The 18482-nt window shown below is 45.5% G+C and overlaps 1 protein-coding gene across 1 annotated transcript in view; it reads left to right on the forward strand.

The window, feature by feature from the left end:
- The window catches only part of LOC137378425 (fer-1-like protein 4), a 518691-nt gene that overhangs the window by 378966 nt on the left and 121243 nt on the right, over window positions 1–18482 (forward strand). Inside the window, 3 exon segments of the mRNA XM_068048756.1 lie at window positions 5753–5795; window positions 10862–10968; window positions 14717–14851. Coding sequence (XP_067904857.1) covers window positions 5753–5795; window positions 10862–10968; window positions 14717–14851 — 285 coding nt within the window.

The following is an 18482-nucleotide window of genomic DNA, read 5'->3' on the forward strand; positions in this document are numbered from 1 at the left end:
GTTCCCATTGGTGGAAGGGTCAAGAGCCAGAGGACACGGATTTAAAGTGATTGGCAAAAGGACCGAGGCGACATGAAGAAAAACCTTTACCCAGCAAGTGGTTAGGATCTGGAATGCACTGTCTGAGAGTGTGGTGGAGGCAGGTTCAGTGTGTGTTTAGGATCTGGAATGCACTGTCTGAGAGTGTGGTGGAGGCAGGTTCAGTGTGTGTTTAGGATCTGGAATGCACTGTCTGAGAGTGTGGGGGAGGCAGGTTCAGTGTGTGTTTAGGATCTGGAATGCACTGTCTGAGACTGTAGTGGAGGCAGGTTCAGTGAGTGTTTAGGATCTGGAATGCACTGTCTGAGAGTGTGGGGGAGGCAGGTTCAATCGTGGCTTTCAAAAGGGAATTGGATAATTATCTGAAGAGATGATTTTCAGGGCCGGGGAAAAGGTGGACAAGTAAGACTAGCTGAGTTGCTGTTGCTGAGAGCCGGCACAGACATGATGGGCCAAGTGGCCACTTTCTATGCTGTAACCATTCTATGCTTCCATTATTCAATATAAGCATGTACTTGTGTGGGTGATGTTAAATAGAATGTATGCAATTCTCAACCTGTTCACTGCTCCCCACTCTCAGAATTTTATGTGAAATGAGTTTGGAAGTCTCAAGCCAGCTCCTGAAGCAGTCTCAATCCAGTTCCCAGTGCAGTCTCAATCCAGTTCCCAGTGCAGTCTCAATCCAGTTCCCAGTGCAGTCTCAATCCAGTACCCAGTGCAGTCTCAATCCAGCTCCCAGTGCAGTCTCAATCCAGCTCCCAGTGCAGTCTCAATCCAGCTCCCAGTGCAGTCTCAATCCAGCTCCCAGTGCAGTCTCAATCCAGCTCCCAGTGCAGTCTCAATCCAGCTCCCAGTGCAGTCTCAATCCAGCTCCCAGTGCAGTCATAATCCAGCTCCCAGTGCAGTCTCAATCCAGTTCCCAGTCCAGTCTCAATCCAGTTCCCAGTGCAGTCTCAATCCAGTTCCCAGTGCAGTCTCAATCCAGTTCCCAGTGCAGTCTCAATCCAGTTCCCAGTGCAGTCTCAATCCAGTTCCCAGTGCAGTCTCAATCCAACTCCCGATACAGTCTCAATCCAGTTCCCAGTCCAGTCTCAATCCAGCTCCTGAAGCAGTCTCAATCCAGTTCCCAGTCCAGTCTCAATCCAGCTCCCAATGCAGTCTCAATCCAGCTCCCGATGCATTCTCAATCCAGTTCCCGATGCATTCTCAACCCAGTTCCCAGTCCAGTCTCAATCCAGCTCCCAATGCAGTCTCAATCCAGCTCCCGGTGCAGTCTCAATCCTGTTCCCAGTGCAGTCTCAATCCTGTTCCCAGTGCAGTCTCAATCCTGTTCCCAGTGCAGTCTCAATCCAGCTCCCGATGCAGTCTCAATCCGGCCCCTGATGCAGTCTCAATCCGGCCCCTGATGCAGTCTCAATCCGGCCCCTGATGCAGTCGTAATCCAGCTCCTGAAGCAGTCTCAATCCAGCTCCCGGTGCAGTCTCAATCCAGTTCCCAGTGCAGTCGCAATCCAGTTCCCAGTGCAGTCGCAATCCAGTTCCCAGTGCAGTCGCAATCCAGTTCCCAGTGCAGTCTCAATCCAGCTCCCGATGCAGTCTCAATCCAGGTCCCAGTGCAATCTCAATCCAGTTCCCAGTGCAGTCGCAATCCAGTTCCCAGTGCAGTCTCAATCCAACTCCCGATGCAGTCTCAATCCAGTTTCTGATGCAGTCACAATCCAGTTCCCGATGCAGTCTCAATCCAGCTCCCAGTGCAGTCTCAATCCAGAACCCGATGTAGTCTCAATCCAGTTCCCAGTGCAGTCTCAATCCAGTTCCTGAAGCAGTCTCAATCCAGTTCCCAGTGCAGTCTCAATCCAGCTCCCGGTGCAGTCTCAACCCAGTTCCCAGTGCAGTCTCAATCCAGCTCCCGATGCAGTCTCAATCCAGTTCCCAGTGCAGTCTCAATCCAGTTCCCGATGCAGTCTCAATCCAGCTCCCGATGCAGTCTCAATCCAGCGCCGGATGCAGTCTCAATCCAGCGCCGGATGCAGTCTCAATTCAGCTCCCTGTGCAGTCTCAATCCAGTTCCCAGTGCAGTCTCAATCCAGAACCCGATGGAGACTCAAACCAGCTCCCGATGCAGTCTCAATCCAGTTCCCAGTGCAGTCTCAATCCAGTTCCCAGTGCAGTCTCAATCCAGTTCCCAGTGCAGTCTCAATCCAGTTCCCAGTGCAGTCTCAATCCAGTTCCCAGTGCAGTCTCAATCCAACTCCCGATACAGTCTCAATCCAGTTCCCAGTCCAGTCTCAATCCAGCTCCTGAAGCAGTCTCAATCCAGTTCCCAGTCCAGTCTCAATCCAGTTCCCGATGCAGTCTCAATCCAGTTCCCGATGCAGTCTCAATCCAGCTCCCAGTGCAGTCTCAATCCAGCTCCCAGTGCAGTCTCAATCCAGCTCCCAGTACAGTCTCAATCCAGCTCCCAGTACAGTCTCAATCCAATTCCCAGTGCAGTCTCAATCCAGTTCCCGATGCAGTCTCAATCCAGTTCCCGATGCAGTCTCAATCCAGTTCCCGATGCAGTCTCAATCCAGTTCCCGATGCAGTCTCAATCCAGTTCCCGATGCAGTCTCAATCCAGCTCCCGGTGCAGTCTCAATCGAGCTCCCGGTGCAGTCTCAATCCAGCTCCTAGCGCAGTCTCAATCCAGTTCCCTGATGCAGTCTCAATCCAATTCCCAGTGCAGTCTCAATCCAGTTCCCGATGCAGTCTCAATCCAGCTCCCGATGCAGTCTCAATCCAGCGCCCGATACAGTCTCAATCCAGCTCCCAGTGCAGTCTCAATCCAGCTCCCAGTACAGTCTCAATCCAGCTCCCAGTGCAGTCTCAATCCAGTTCCCAGTGCAGTCTCAATCCAGTTCCCAGTGCAGTCTCAATCCAGCTCCCAGTACAGTCTCAATCCAGCTCCCAGTACAGTCTCAATCCAGCTCCCAGTACAGTCTCAATCCAGCTCCCAGTACAGTCTCAATCCAATTCCCGATGCAGTCTCAATCCAATTCCCAGTGCAGTCTCAATCCAGTTCCCAGTGCAGTCTCAATCCAGTTCCCGATGCAGTCTCAATCCAGCTCCCGGTGCAGTCTCAATCCAGCTCCCAGTGCAGTCTCAATCCAGTTCCCGATGCAGTCTCAATCCAGTTCCCTGATGCAGTCTCAATCCAGTTCCCGATGCAGTCTCAATCCAGCTCCTAGCGCAGTCTCAATCCAGCTCCCGATGCAGTCTCAATCCAGCTCCCGATGCAGTCTCAATCCAGCTCCCGATGCAGTCTCAATCCAGCTCCCGATGCAGTCTCAATCCAGCTCCCGATGCAGTCTCAATCCAGCTCCCGATGCAGTCTCAATCCAGCTCCCGATGCAGTCTCAATCCAGCTCCCGATGCAGTCTCAATCCAGCTCCCAGTACAGTCTCAATCCAATTCCCGATGCAGTCTCAATCCAATTCCCAGTGCAGTCTCAATCCAGCTCCTAGCGCAGTCTCAATCCAGCTCCCAGTGCAGTCTCAATCCAGTTCCCAGTCCAGTCTCAATCCAGCTCCCAGTGCAGTCTCAATCCAGCTCCCAGTACAGTCTCAATCCAGTTCCCAGTCCAGTCTCAATCCAGCTCCCGATGCAGTCTCAATCCAGTTCCCGATGCAGTCTCAATCCAGCTCCCAGTGCAGTCTCAATCCAGCTCCCAGTACAGTCTCAATCCAGTTCCCAGTCCAGTCTCAATCCAGCTCCCGATGCAGTCTCAATCCAGTTCCCGATGCAGTCTCAATCCAGCTCCCGGTGCAGTCTCAATCGAGCTCCCGGTGCAGTCTCAATCCAGCTCCTAGCGCAGTCTCAATCCAGTTCCCTGATGCAGTCTCAATCCAGTTCCCTGATGCAGTCTCAATCCAGCTCCTAGCGCAGTCTCAATCCAGCTCCCGATGCAGTCTCAATCCAGCTCCCGATGCAGTCTCAATCCAGCGCCCGATACAGTCTCAATCCAGCTCCCGATGCAGTCTCAATCCAGCGCCCGATACAGTCTCAATCCAGCTCCCAGTACAGTCTCAATCCAGCTCCCAGTACAGTCTCAATCCAGCTCCCAGTACAGTCTCAATTCAATTCCCAGTGCAGTCTCAATCCAGCTCCCGATGCAGTCTCAATCCAGCTCCCGATGCAGTCTCAATCCAGCGCCCGATACAGTCTCAATCCAGCTCCCAGTACAGTCTCAATCCAGCTCCCAGTACAGTCTCAATTCAATTCCCAGTGCAGTCTCAATCCAGTTCCCGATGCAGTCTCAATCCAGCTCCCGATGCAGTCTCAATCCAGCTCCCGATGCAGTCTCAATCCAGCGCCCGATACAGTCTCAATCCAGCTCCCAGTACAGTCTCAATCCAGCTCCCAGTACAGTCTCAATCCAGCTCCCAGTACAGTCTCAATTCAATTCCCAGTGCAGTCTCAATCCAGCTCCCAGTACAGTCTCAATCCAGCTCCCAGTACAGTCTCAATTCAATTCCCAGTGCAGTCTCAATCCAGTTCCCAGTGCAGTCTCAATCCAGCTCCCAGTACAGTCTCAATCCAGCTCCCAGTACAGTCTCAATTCAATTCCCAGTGCAGTCTCAATCCAGTTCCCAGTGCAGTCTCAATCCAGTTCCCGATGCAGTCTCAATCCAGCTCCCAGTGCAGTCTCAATCCAATTCCCAGTGCAGTCTCAATCCAGTTCCCAGTGCAGTCTCAATCCAGTTCCCAGTGCAGTCTCAATCCAGTTCCCGATGCACTCTCAATCCAGCTCCCAGTGCAGTCTCAATCCAGTTCTCGATGCAGTCTCAATCCAGTTCCCGATGCAGTCTCAATCCAGCTCCCAGTACAGTCTCAATCCAGTTCCCAGTGCAGTCTCAATCCAGTTCCCGATGCACTCTCAATCCAGCTCCCAGTGCAGTCTCAATCCAGTTCCCGATGCAGTCTCAATCCAGCTCTCAATGCAGTCTCAATCCAGTTCCCGATGCAGTCTCAATCCAGCTCCCAGTACAGTCTCAATCCAGCTCCCGATGCAGTCTCAATGCAGCTCCCAGTACAGTCTCAATCCAGCTCCCGATGCAGTCTCAATGCAGCTCCCAGTACAGTCTCAATGCAGCTCCCAGTACAGTCTCAATGCAGCTCCCAGTACAGTCTCAATGCAGCTCCCAGTACAGTCTCAATCCAGCTCCCAGTGCAGTCTCAATCCAGCTCCCAATTCGTCTCAAACCAGCTCCTGCAGCAGTCTCACTTCAGTTCCTGCATCAGTCTCAATCCAGTTCCTGATGCAATCTGAATTCAGCACCTGATGCACCTTAACCCAGATCATAAAACTGCCTCGAACTTTTACTCACTAGCACTAACTATGAAGAATTGAAATATAATAATGTTTGGGTGGCAGCAAGGACAAATGGCCTTTTGTGCTGGAATGACTTTTATGAAATCTTATTCAGCAAGACAGGGAAAAGAAAACATTGGAGTGGAGCAGGCCTGTGAGCTTTAGGCAGAATAGAGGGAACTTTATTCTGCAGCTGTCGGCAATGAATGTGACCTGAGAATGCTGGTCTGATACACGAAAATTCATCATAAAATATAAAGTTAAAAACAAAACGGATTGGGAAGAATGTCTACAATTTCAAAATCACAGAAAGATATGGAGACAAATATGAACAGAATAAAATCATTAACTTCTCTGTTTTTCAGGGAAAAGAATATGAAGATGAAGAAGAAGAAGCTCATGATCCAGGCAAGTTATTCCATAAGAAATAGAAACAAGAGTAGGCCATTTGGCCCCTCGAACCTGCTCCACCATTCAGTAAGATCATGGCTGATCTTCTACCTCTCCCTTCTTCCCTTAGTATCCAAAAATCTAACAATCTCGGACTTGAATATACTCAACCACTGAGGATCCACAACTCTCTGGGTTAGAACATAGAACATAGAACATTACAGCGCAGTACAGGCCCTTCAGCCCTCGATGTTGCGCCGACCTGTGAAACCATCTGACCTACACTATTCCATTTTCATCCATATGTCTATCCAATGACCACTTAAATGCCCTTAAAGTTGGCGAGTCTACTACTGTTGCAGGCAGGGCGTTCCACGCCCCTACTACTCTCTGTGTAAAGAAACTACCTCTGACATCTGTCCTATATCTATCACCCCTCAACTTAAAGCTATGTCCCCTCGTATTTGCCATCACCATCTGAGGAAAAAGGCTCTCACTATCCACCCTGTCCAACCCTCTGATTATCTTATATGTCTCTATTAAGTCACCTCTCCTCCTCCTTCTCTCTAACGAAAACAACCTCAAGTCCCTCAGCCTTTCCTCGTAAGACCTTCCCTCCATACCAGGCAACATCCTAGTAAATGTCCTCTGCACCTTTTCCAAAGCTTCCACATCCTTCCTATAATGCGGTGACCAGAACTGCACGCAATACTCCAGGTGCGGCCGCACCAGAGTTCTGTACTGCTGCAGCATGACCTCGTGGCTCCTAAACTCGATCCCCCTACTAATAAAAGCTAACACACCATATGCCTTCTTAACAGCTCTATTAACCTGGGTGGCAACTTTCAGGGATTTATGTACCTGGACACCAAGATCTCTCTGCTGATCTACACTACCAAGAATCTTCCCATTAGCCCAGTATTCTGCAATCCTGTTACTCCTTCCGAAGTGAATCACCTCACATGTTTCCGCATTAAACTCCATTTGCCATCTCTCAGCCCAGCTCTGCAGCCTATCTATGTCCCTCTGTACCCTACAACATCCTTCGGCACTATCCATAACTCCACCGACCTTCGTGTCATCCGCAAATTTACTAACCCACCCTTCTACACCCTCATCCAGGTCATTTATAAAAATGACATACAGCAGTGGCCCCAAAACAGATCCTTGCGGTACACCACTAGTAACTAAACTCCAGGATGAACATTTGCCATCAACCACCACCCTCTGTCTTCTTTCAGCTAGCCAATTTCTGATCCAAAGCACTAATTCACCTTCAATCCCATACTTCTGTATTTTCTGCAATAGCCTACCGTGGGGAACTTTATCAAATGCCTTACTGAAATCCATATACACCACATCCACGGCTTTACCCTCATCCACCTGTTTGGTCACCTTGTCAAAAAACTCAATAAGGTTTGTGAGGCACGACCTACCCTTCACAAAACCGTGCTGACTATCTCTAATGAACTTATTCTTTTCAAGATGATTATAAATCCTATCTCTTATAACCTTTTCCAATATTTTAGCCACAACCGAAGTAAGGCTCACAGGTCTATAATTACCAGGGCTGTCTCTACTCCCCTTCTTGAACAAGGGGACAACATTTGCTATCCTCCAGTCTTCCGGCACTATTCCTGTTGACAATGACGACATAAAAATCAAGGACAAAGGCTCTGCAATCTCCTCCCTGGCTTCCCAGAGAATCCTAGGATAAATCCCATCTGGCCCAGGGGACTTATCTATTTTCACACTTTCCAAAATTGCTAACACCTCCTCCTTGTGAACCTCAATCCCATCTAGCCTAGTAGTCTGTATCTCAGTATTCTCCTCGACAACATTTTCTTTCTCCACTGTAAATACTGACGCAAAATATTCATTTAACACTTCCCCTATCTCCTCCGATTCCACACACAATTCCAAAGATGCTGATGGAGAATTCCAAAGATTCACAACCCTCTGTGTGAAGGATTATACTCCATCTGCCACCGTCTTGCTCAATCACTTAACTGGTCAATATTCCTTTGCAGCTTCTTTACCTCCTCCTCTTTTCCCACTAGCTTTGCCACCTAGCTTTGTATTCTCAGCAAATAAATGCATTACACACAGTCCCTTCATATAACTAATTAATATAGATTGCAAGTAGATGAGGTCCCAGCGCTGATCCTTGTGGCACCCCATTAGTTAGAGCCTGCCAACTTGACAATGACCCATTTTTCCTCCTTTCTGTTTTCTGTCCATTAAACATAGAGTAATTTACGGCACCAAAGGAGACCATTCAGCCCATCGAGTCCATGCCAGCTCTCCACGGAGCAATACAGTCAGTCCCACTCCCCAGCTCGATCCCCGTGGCCCTGCAAGTCTACTTTCTTTAAGTGGCCATCCAATTTCCTTTTGAAGTCATTGATTGTCTCTGATGCCGTCACCCTCGTGGGCACCAACTCCAGGTCATTACCACCCTCTGCGTATAAAAAAAGTTCCTCCTCAAATTCCCCCTGCATCTCTTGCCCAAAATCTTCAATCTATGTCCCCTAGTCCTTGTACCATTAATTGATGAGAACAGTTTTTCCCTGTCTAACTTATCTAATTCTGACATAATCTTGTACATTTCTATTAAATCTCCCCTCAATCTCCTTTGTTCTAATGAGATAAACCCCAGTTTTTCCAACCTAACGTTGTAACTAAAAGCCCTCAGTCCTGGAACCATTCTGTTAAATCTCCTCTGCACCCTCTCAAGGACCCTCACATCCTTCCTGAAGTGTGGTGACTAGAACTGGATGCAATACTCCAGTTGGGGCCTAACCAGAGCTTTATAAAGGTTCAGCATAACTTCCCTGCTTTTGTACTCAATGCCTCTGTTTATGAAGCCCAAGATCCCATATGCTTTACTAAACACTCTCTCAATTTGTCCTGCCATCTTCAAAGATTGATGTACATGCACCCCCAGGTCCCTTTGTCCCTGCACACTCTTTAGAACTGTGCAATGAATCAATCATTAACCAATCCTCTAACCATACTAATATACTATCTCCAATCCATTGAGTCCTAATCTTGTGTAACATCTTATTGAATGCCTTCTGAAAATCCGAATGTACTACATCCCTTATCGGCCCTGATAGTTATACCCTTAAAAAACTCAACAGTTTTGTCAAACATAATTTCCCTTTAATGAACTGTGTTGATTCTGTCTAATCATGTTGTGATTTTCCAAATGCCCTGTTCCATGTCCCTAATAATATTGGCGAAGGACTCACGTTATTGTAATCATTGACAGGCTGCTGTTACTGAGCTGGCAACCTTTCGAAAGGATTCAGATCGATACCTGTTGAGGAAGGGAATTGATGGTTTCGCGATTTTAAACATATGTTGATTTATAAGTGACTTAGGAAGGAAGTATTAAGATCTCGGGTGGAGTGGTGCTCATTGAAGTGCATTTGCTAATGAACTGTGGAAGGGATGAACCTGAGGAACTCGTCTCTCTTTTTGCATTTAATCTTTTTATATACCTAAATTAGGGTGGGGAGGATTGGCTGGGCTGCTGCTCCTGAATTAATGGACAGGAGTGGTGAATGTGACTGTAATTCACCACTGCAGTGGCCAAGACTTTGTGCTACACACTCACAAATCTGGGAAATCGGCATCTTACTTATTGTCTTTGCCCACCTGATGAGCTATGGGCACTTGAATGAAGTCAATGCCTTCAGGAAGGGAAGTGAGGAAATTGGCTGGGGTGAGAAGCAAGATTGTGGATTTTGTACCCTTCTGCATTAAGTCATTCAGGTTAGAAAAAGTGTCAATACACCTTTGATTTGTTCCTGGCATGACACCACTTTGAGACAAAAGAAACATGGTTCTTCACTTTTCCCTGGTGCCACAAATGCTTCTCCTGCCAATTTTTGCTGTTTCAGTTTCTTTCCAGCCTTCCGGGGAATGATGATTCCTGCTAGGATAAAATTGCACTGGTTAATAACACACCTAACTAAGTATTCTTCATGTCTGAATCTAGACCATGAGCGTCAAAAGACTATTTAACTACGTAGAGCATCACAGCTGAACTTAATCTAGGCAATTTCCAGCAGGGTCACTGGTCAGTCAGTAACAGGAGCTCTGATGGATCACTGAGATCAGCTCCCTTACTCTACTGCAATAAACTAACTCAACACAGCCTCGGAAGAAAGCTTGGGATCTTATGCTCTGCATGGCTTGAAATTAAGCTGGATAGCATCCCATGTATCAATTGTGTTCAGATTTCTGCTCTTTAATCTTGTGTGAATCCAAGTAAATTCACAGGAACTGTATTCCATGGAATGCTTATTTGAAACTTTCAATGCTCATGATAAACCATTTTCATGTGGCAGGATCCCACAACCACTGAATAAATGACCAATTAATCTGTTTATTGGTTGAAGGAGAACTCCTGGTTTTCTTTGACTAATGCCATGGCATCCTTTACATGCACTTGAACAGGCAAATTGAGCATTGGGTTCATATCTCATCAGAAAGACAGCACATTCAGCATTCCCTCAGTCAATCTAGATTATGTGCTTAAATCTAATCATGGGGCTGAACCCACAACCTTCCCACTCAGAGATTGCAGTGCTGCTACTGAGCCACAGCTAACACTTGGATCATTTAGATGGAATCATAGAATTACACAGCATTGAAACAGGCCATTTGGCCCAACAGGTCTATGCCAGTGCTTATGACTTGCCTCTCTGTGGAAAGGTTGGGTTTAATGATTGCAGTTATTTTTCTAGCCATAGTCCCAAAGGACCATAGGCATCTTTCTCCATTAGAGAAATACAGTTTAATGTTTAACTTGAGGGTAAGGAGAAGACAGGCCTCCATGAACTACCACAGCTGGTAGGGGATTGAACCTGCACTTTCTGCATCACACTCAAGCCAACTGAGCTAACCGACCCCCACGATGATTGCAGTGGCTCTACATTTAAAAGGAAATGTTGTCAGAAGCCATCATTATAAAATGCTAATCAGATGTTGATGTCTGAGACCTAAAATCTCAAATATTATTCAGAGAATTAGTGAAAAGACTAACTGCCCTCATTTTCTTTTGATTTTTACAGTTGTTGCTCAATTGAATTTGCCAACAATTGATGACATAGAGGAGGAAGTTAATGGGATGGATGAGCAGCTGCCCACAGCAGCCAGGAAAACCATAGCAACATTTCAGGTATATTGTCTTCACCAGTACATCACTCTCTTTCACACTATTCCATTATTAAGGAAGTAGTAGCAGGACATTTAGAAAGTCATACTACAATCAAGAAAAGTCAAGATGATTTTATGAAAGAGAAATCATGTTTGACAAATTTATTAGAGTTCTTTGAGGATGTCGTGAGGATTGGCTAACTAACAGAAAACAGAGTTCGGATAAATGGGGCATTTTCAGGTTGGCTAATTGTAACTGCCACAGGGATCAGTGCTGGGGCTTCAACTATTTTGAAATCTATGTTAATGACTTGAATGAAGGGACAGAGTGTATTGTACCCACATTTGCTGATGATACAAAGATTGGTGGGATAGCGAGTTGTAAGGAGGACACAAAGAGTCTGCAAAGGGATATAGATAGGTTCAGTAAGTAGATAAAACATTGGCAGATGGAGTATAATGTGGGAAAATGTGAGGTTTTCTCCTTTGGTAGGAAGAATAGAAAAGGAAAATTATCTAAATGGGGAGAGACTCAGAATGCTGTAATACAGAGGGATCTGGCTATCCTTGTATGTGAATCACTAAAAGTTAGCATGCAGGTACAGCAAGTATTTATGGTAGGTAAATGGAATGTTGGCCTTTATTACAAGGGAGATGGAGTATAAAAGTAGGGAAGTCTTGCTACAACTGTACAGGGCATTAGTGAGACCATATCTACGCTACTGTGTACAGTTTTGTTCTCCTTATTTAAGGAGGGATATAGTTATATTGGAGACAGTTCATAAAAGGTTCAGTAGGTTGATTTCTGGGGTGAAGGGATTGTCTTATGAGAAAAGGTTGAGCAGGTTAGGCCTATACTCATTGTCATTTGGAAGAATGAGAGGTAATCTTATTGAAACATATAAGATTCTGAGAGGGCTTGGCAGGTTAGATGCTGGAAAGATGTTACACCTCATGGGGGAATCTAGAACTAAGGGGCATAGTTTCAGAATAAGGAGTCACAAATTTAAGATGGCAATGCTTTCAGGGAGCTGAGTCATTGAATATATTAAAGGCTGAAATAGACATATTTTTGAACTAAAGGGCAGTCAAGGGTTATGTGGGGTTGGCAAGAAAGTGGAGTTGAGGCCAAGATTATATCAGCCACGATCTATTGAATGACAGAGAAGGCTTGAGGGGCTGTATGGCCTACTCCTGCTCCTATTTCTTATGTTCTTATGTTCTTTTCTGTTCCAAAGCTTTCCCTGTCTCCAAGTGAAAGGGTTTTGTGTCAGGAACCCAAACTGAGTGACTCTATCCTGAGGAAAACTTGTAACAGATTGAAACAGGCTGTTTTCAACACCAGCCCTATGCATACCAGCATCATGGAGTGACTCTTCAGCTTACACCTCACCTCCCCTTTTCCTGTGCTCTGACTTTGCTGTTCTCATGTTCGCCCTCAATCTTACCCTCTGTTCCCTACTTGTATCCTCAGTCACCCCTCAACATTCCCTGTTGTGCTGTCTGCACCTGCATTGTTTTATCTATGTCTTCTCCTCTTACCTATGAACTTCCACCTACATGCTGATGATATCCAGCTCTGCCTCTCCACTATTTCTCTCAATCCCTCAATTGCCCTGGAGCTCTCAGACTGCCTGTCCAACACCTAGTGGCAGCTTCCTCAGCTCACTAATCCAAAGATCAAACCCGCACTCTAACTACTGTCCTAAACTTCACTCTCTTGTCACTTGACCTTGTTCTTTCTGATCGCTTTCTCATGTTGAACGAGACCATCCATAATCTGGGAGTTCAGGATTACCCTAAACTGATTTTTAAACCCCACATTCTATCCATTCCCAGACACCAGGCTTTTATTGGCCTAGAAATACGCATTGTGCGTTTTTCATGTTTTGCGTATGCAAATAAGGGCCTAGCACCTATTTGAGAATCTTTCATAGGATTGATTCATCTGGAGACCATTTGGGAAACCTGCTTCAGGGAACGCATGCAACAAAGAAGGCAAGTAATTTACCTTATTGTGGAGCTGGGAGGCAATCCCACATAACCCTCATCTTGATTGCTGATCTCCCCTCTGCTCCTGGCCTAATGCTCGCTATCCCTGACCCAGACAACGTTCCCAACCCTGGACCAGGCCCCGACACCTGGGCCAGATCCTGATTCCCGACCATGATACTTGGTCTCAACCTTTGACCCCACTAGCAGCAGTCCAAGCTTCAACCCCTGTACGCTTTGACGGAATCATTGAAATGAGGCATGAGACCTAATACCTTGGGGCTCACCATTCAGATGTGTGGGTCACGAATTACTCCCTCACCTGCCATGCCCAAAAATGGTCACAGTCCAATTTCTAGACCACGGATTCTGCAATATTGTTTTCTTTTACCCTACTTCAGCCTCACCATTGCAGAGATTTTTCTCTGTGCTTCAGTCACCTCTAGACTCAAATACTCTACCAATGCTCTCTTTGTTGGCTTCCCATCCTTTAACCTCCATAAACTCCAACTTATACATACTCTGCAGCTATATCCTGTCCTGTGTGTACATTTCCCTGTCCTCATTGACCTACTGTGGATTCTGATCCTCTTTTATAAACACCTTGCTCTTCTTGCACTCCCTTCTTTATGCAATCTCCTTTAGCCTTAAACCTTCTGAACACTTCATTCCTCAGCCTTTGTACACCCCTCTCCTAGACCCCCACCTCTGGTGGAAAAGCTTTCAGACGCCTTAGTTTATCCATTGGACCTCCATTCCTAAACCTCTCCATCTTTAAAAACCTCCTTCAGACACCACCCACCGCCCCTCCCGCCGTAATCTCTCCCTGCTGTTTTGGTGTTTACACTAATTCCTTACATTATGTAAATTCAGATTGTTGTTGCACTTGCAGCTGCACATTTAGAAGAGGAAATGAGAAAATGAGTTAAAATGATTTTCTGAGAAGCGGAGCTGATGCTACTTTTTGTGGGATGACAAGGGTTTTGTGATATGGTTGACTGATGATAATAGGGTTCAGTAAGAAGTAAAGGAAGAGAAGTGATGAAGAACTCATATGGCACATGTCCTCTTACTTCCCCATCCTGAACACCATCTGTGGCCTTCCTGCCCTGGATGGACACTTTGGTTTGGATGCTACTACTCATGGCTAATCTATCCTTGCTGCTTATGCCTCTCTGCTCTTTGCAAAAGAATGCAAAATATGAGAATTGCTGTTGTTCCCATGACATGCAGTAAAACCCAGGTGTCAGCAAACAACCCATAATGGGTGTAATGCAAACAATTAAATTCTATTTGAATCTTTTGTGGGGTGAATGAGGTGACTATCTCTGGGCAGCAATTGGACTGGTCCTTGCAGACGAAATAATGTTGAGGATGGTTGGATCTTGGAGCCTTTTTGATTCTGTGCCAGTGTAACATTTCCTAGCCCTCCAAGTGGCTGATTTAATAACAAGAGTCAGTTATATTCAGATGAAAGATCATTGACCTGAAACGTTAACTCTGTTTCTCTCTCTCCACAGATGCTGCCAGACCTGTTGAGTATTTCCAGAATTCTCTGATTTTATTTCATATATATTGTCTTAACTGGAAATCTGGTGGGATCAGCACCAGAGAATCTATGCTAAATGCTTGTAGAAGATGCAGACCATGACCATAATCTTCTGATTGTAAATCAACTCAGTTGAATCAAAGCAAAGAACTTTTCATTTAACCAGACTTACCTATGTTGCAATTAATATACTGACGCTATAAAAAAAATTTTTTTTTTGTTGTTGCAGATTTACAACTCGGAGCTGGAGAATGAGTATAATAGCTTTCAAGATTGGCTCTATATCTTCCCTCTGTACCGCGGTAAAGCCAATGAAATTGAATTTGGAGATAAAGTTGATGATCGAACAATGGGCAAATATAAGGTCAGCTTTGTTAATTGTACAGTAACTGAGTATTTAACTGTGTTCAAGTGGTGAACGTGATCCAGGGATTTACTTGTGCTCCCATATATGGGAGCAGACTGAAAGTGTGATTGTTGAGTTAGGAGGTGCATGTTTGTAATATGTATTTCTGTAACATAAAAGCTTATAAAGTTTGTGAAGATTAGGTTCCAGTTCTATCCTTCACCGCCTGGATTTCTGGAATAGAATAAGCTCTTTGTGATAACTTTCTTAAGAACATTAGAAATAGGAGCAGGAATGGGCCATACGGCCCCTTGAGCCTGCTCCACCATTCAATTAGATCCTGACTGTTCTTTGACCTCAACTCCACTTTCCTGCCCAATATCCCTTGATTCCTTTAGAGTCCAGAAATATGTTAATCTAATATACTCAATGACTCAGACTCCACAGCTCTCTGGGGTAGAGACTTTCAAAGATTCATAGCCCGATGAGTGAAGAAATTTCTCTTCATCTCAATCTGAATTGGCTGAGCCCTTATCCTGAATGTATGACCCCCAGTTCTAGACTCTCCAGCCAAGGGAAACAGACTCCCTGCATCTACTCTGTCAAGCCTTCTCAGAATCTTATGTTTCAATGAGATCACAACTCACTATTTGTAACTCTAAGAGAGTATTGGCCCATTCTTTGCAATCTTTCCTCATAGGACAACCCTTTCATCCCAGGAATCAATCTAGAGAACCTTCATTGAACCCCCTCTAAGACAAATATATCCTTCCTTAGGTACGGAGACCTAAACTGTACACAATGATCCAAGCGGGTTTTCACCAAAGTTCTGTACAATTACAGCAAGACTTCCTTATTCTTGTACTCCAACCCCCTCGCAGTAAAAGGTCACACAGACCTGAACTGTTAACTCTGTTTCTCTCTCCACATATGCTGCTTGACTTGTTGAGTATTTCCAGCATTTTCTGTTTTTGACCCACATTTAATAATTTCTCACCATTTAAACAATTCAGTTTTTTTATTCTTCCTACCAAAGTGAATAACTTCACATTTCTACAAATTAAACTCCATTTGCCGCCACCTTGTCAGCTCACTTCATCTGTTGATATCCCTTTGCAGGATCATAATATTCTTTAGAAAACAATTTAACAGTCTCGAAATTGGGGCCCTTTTATTAGAACAAAGAAGCATAAGAGGAAACCGATAGCAATATTCAAACTAATGAGGAGTTTGGATAAGGTATATTGGGAAAATCTATTACCTCTGTTTGGTGTTGTCAGTAACTAAAAGGCATACATTTAATATCATATCAATAGAAAGAAGGGAGAGGTTCGGGCAATATTTTTACACCATACCAGAAACTATGGTGGTAGCAGGATCTGTAACATCTTTTAAGAGAAGTTTAAAAGCTATGGAGAAAGAGTCAAGGGAATGGAACTAAAAGGGGAAGATCTCTTTCAGAGATAGTCAGTTCTTCACATATTCCATTCCATGGTCTCCTTCCGAATCATTGGATGCTTTGCCACCTGGTGCATTTAAATTTTTCAGGCACAATAACTTCAAAAGACTCGAGGATATTGGATGTACTACAAGAATTGGATAATGACTTCGTATTAATTGTCTTGGTGAATTCTTCTGAAAAATTTTATTTGCTAGAATTCTAACTTTCTGTCTAGTTATAATCTTCAGCTGCTTCATCAATGACTTTTGCTCCATCATAAGGTCAAAAGTGGGGAATGTTTGCTGATTGTACAATCTTCAATACCATTCGCAACTCCTCAGATACTGAAGCAGTCGTTGTCCATATACAGCAAGACCTGGACAATATTCAGGCTTGGGCTGATAAAGTGGCAAGTAACATTCATGCCACACAAAAGCTGGGCAATGACCATCTCCAACAAGAGAGAATCTAATCATCTCCCCTTAACATTCAACAGCATTAGCATCACTGAATCCCTCACTATCAACATCTTGGGGGTTACCATTGACCAGAAACTGAATTGGAGCAGCCATGTAAGTACTGTGACTACAAGAGCAGGTCAGAGGCTGGGAATTCTGCAGTGAGCAACCCACTTCCTGACTCCCCAATGCCTGTCCACCAAGGCACAAGTCAGGAGTGTAATGGAGTACTCTCCACTTGCCTGGATGAGTGCGGCTCCAACAACTCTCAGAAAGCTCGACACCATCCAGGACAAATCAGCCCGCTTGATCAGCACCCCATCCACCACCTTAAACATTCACTCCCTCTGCCACCGATGCACAGTGGCAGCAATGTGTACCATTGACAAGATATACTGCAGCAATCTGCCATGCCCCCTGCGACAACACCTTCCAAACCTGCAACCTCTTCCACCTAAAAGGACAAGGGCAGCAGATGCATGGGAACACCTTCAGGGAGCAGAGAGGAGCCGGACCTGCGTGCGAGCACCTAGAACTGGGAGTGGATAAATACAGCATGAGGCTCGTGGTCTTCACTTACTTTCAGGGGGAGGAGAGGAGTCGGACCTGTGCAGTAGCACGTATAACCGGGAGTGGATAAATATAACGCGCGGCTCGGGGCCTTCACTTACCTTCAGGGAGAGGAGAGTGCAGTGCTGGACCTAATTCTGGGGAATGAAGCTGGACAGGTGGTTGATGTGTTGGTGGGGGTGCATTTTGGTGAAAGCGACCACAACATGGTACAATTTAAGCTTGTTATGGAGAAAGAAATAGACAAGTTGCAAAAAAAGGTTTTGGATTGGGGGGAGAGCAAATTTTAGTAAAATAAGGCAGGATCTGGACAAGGTAGACTGGAAAGAGTTACTTGTCGGGAAATCTACAGCAGAGCAGTGGGGGGCATTCAAAAAGGAAATGGGGAGGCGACAGGCCCAACATGTTCCCTCTAGGGTAATAGGTAGGAGCAACAAGCCCAGAGAACCATGGATGACCAGAAACATTCAGGGTATGATGAGAAGGAAAAGAGAGGCTTTTAGCAAATACAAGGAGAGCAAATCAACGGAAGCATTAGTGGAGTACAGAAAGTGTAGGATGGAGCTTGAAAGCAATTAGGAGAGCAAAGAGGGGATATGAGAAAGCTCTGGCTAGTAAAAGTAGGGAAAATCCCAAGATATTCTATAAGTATATCAATGGGAAGAGGATAACCAGGGAAAGAGTAGGACCCATTAGGGACCAAGGGGGAAATTTGTGGGTGGAGCCAGAGGACATTGGTAGGGTGTAGAATGAATACTTCACATCTGTCTTCACCCAAGAGAATGAGGATGTAGATATGGAATTCAGAGAGAGAGACTGTGAGGTTCTTGAGAAAATTGTCATAGGGAGTGACAAGGTATTGGAGGTTTTGGAAGGCTTAAAAGTAGACAAATCTCCAGGACCGGATGATTTGTGTCCCAGAATGCTGTGGGAGGCGAGGGTGGAGATTGCAGGGGCTCTGACCCTAATTTTTAATTCCTCTCTGGCCACGGGGGAGGTGCCAGAGGACTGGAGAACAGCTAAGGTGGTCCCACTATTTAAGAAACGTTGTAGAGATAAGCCAGGGAACTACAGACCAGTGAGTCTCACGTCAGTGGTCGGGAAACTATTGGAGAAAATTCTGAAGGGGAGAATCTATCACCACTTGGAGAGGCAAAATTTGATTAGGAATAGTCAGCGT

Source organism: Heterodontus francisci, chromosome 16 (genome assembly GCF_036365525.1).
Source record: "Heterodontus francisci isolate sHetFra1 chromosome 16, sHetFra1.hap1, whole genome shotgun sequence".
Taxonomy (NCBI): Eukaryota; Metazoa; Chordata; class Chondrichthyes; order Heterodontiformes; family Heterodontidae; genus Heterodontus; species Heterodontus francisci.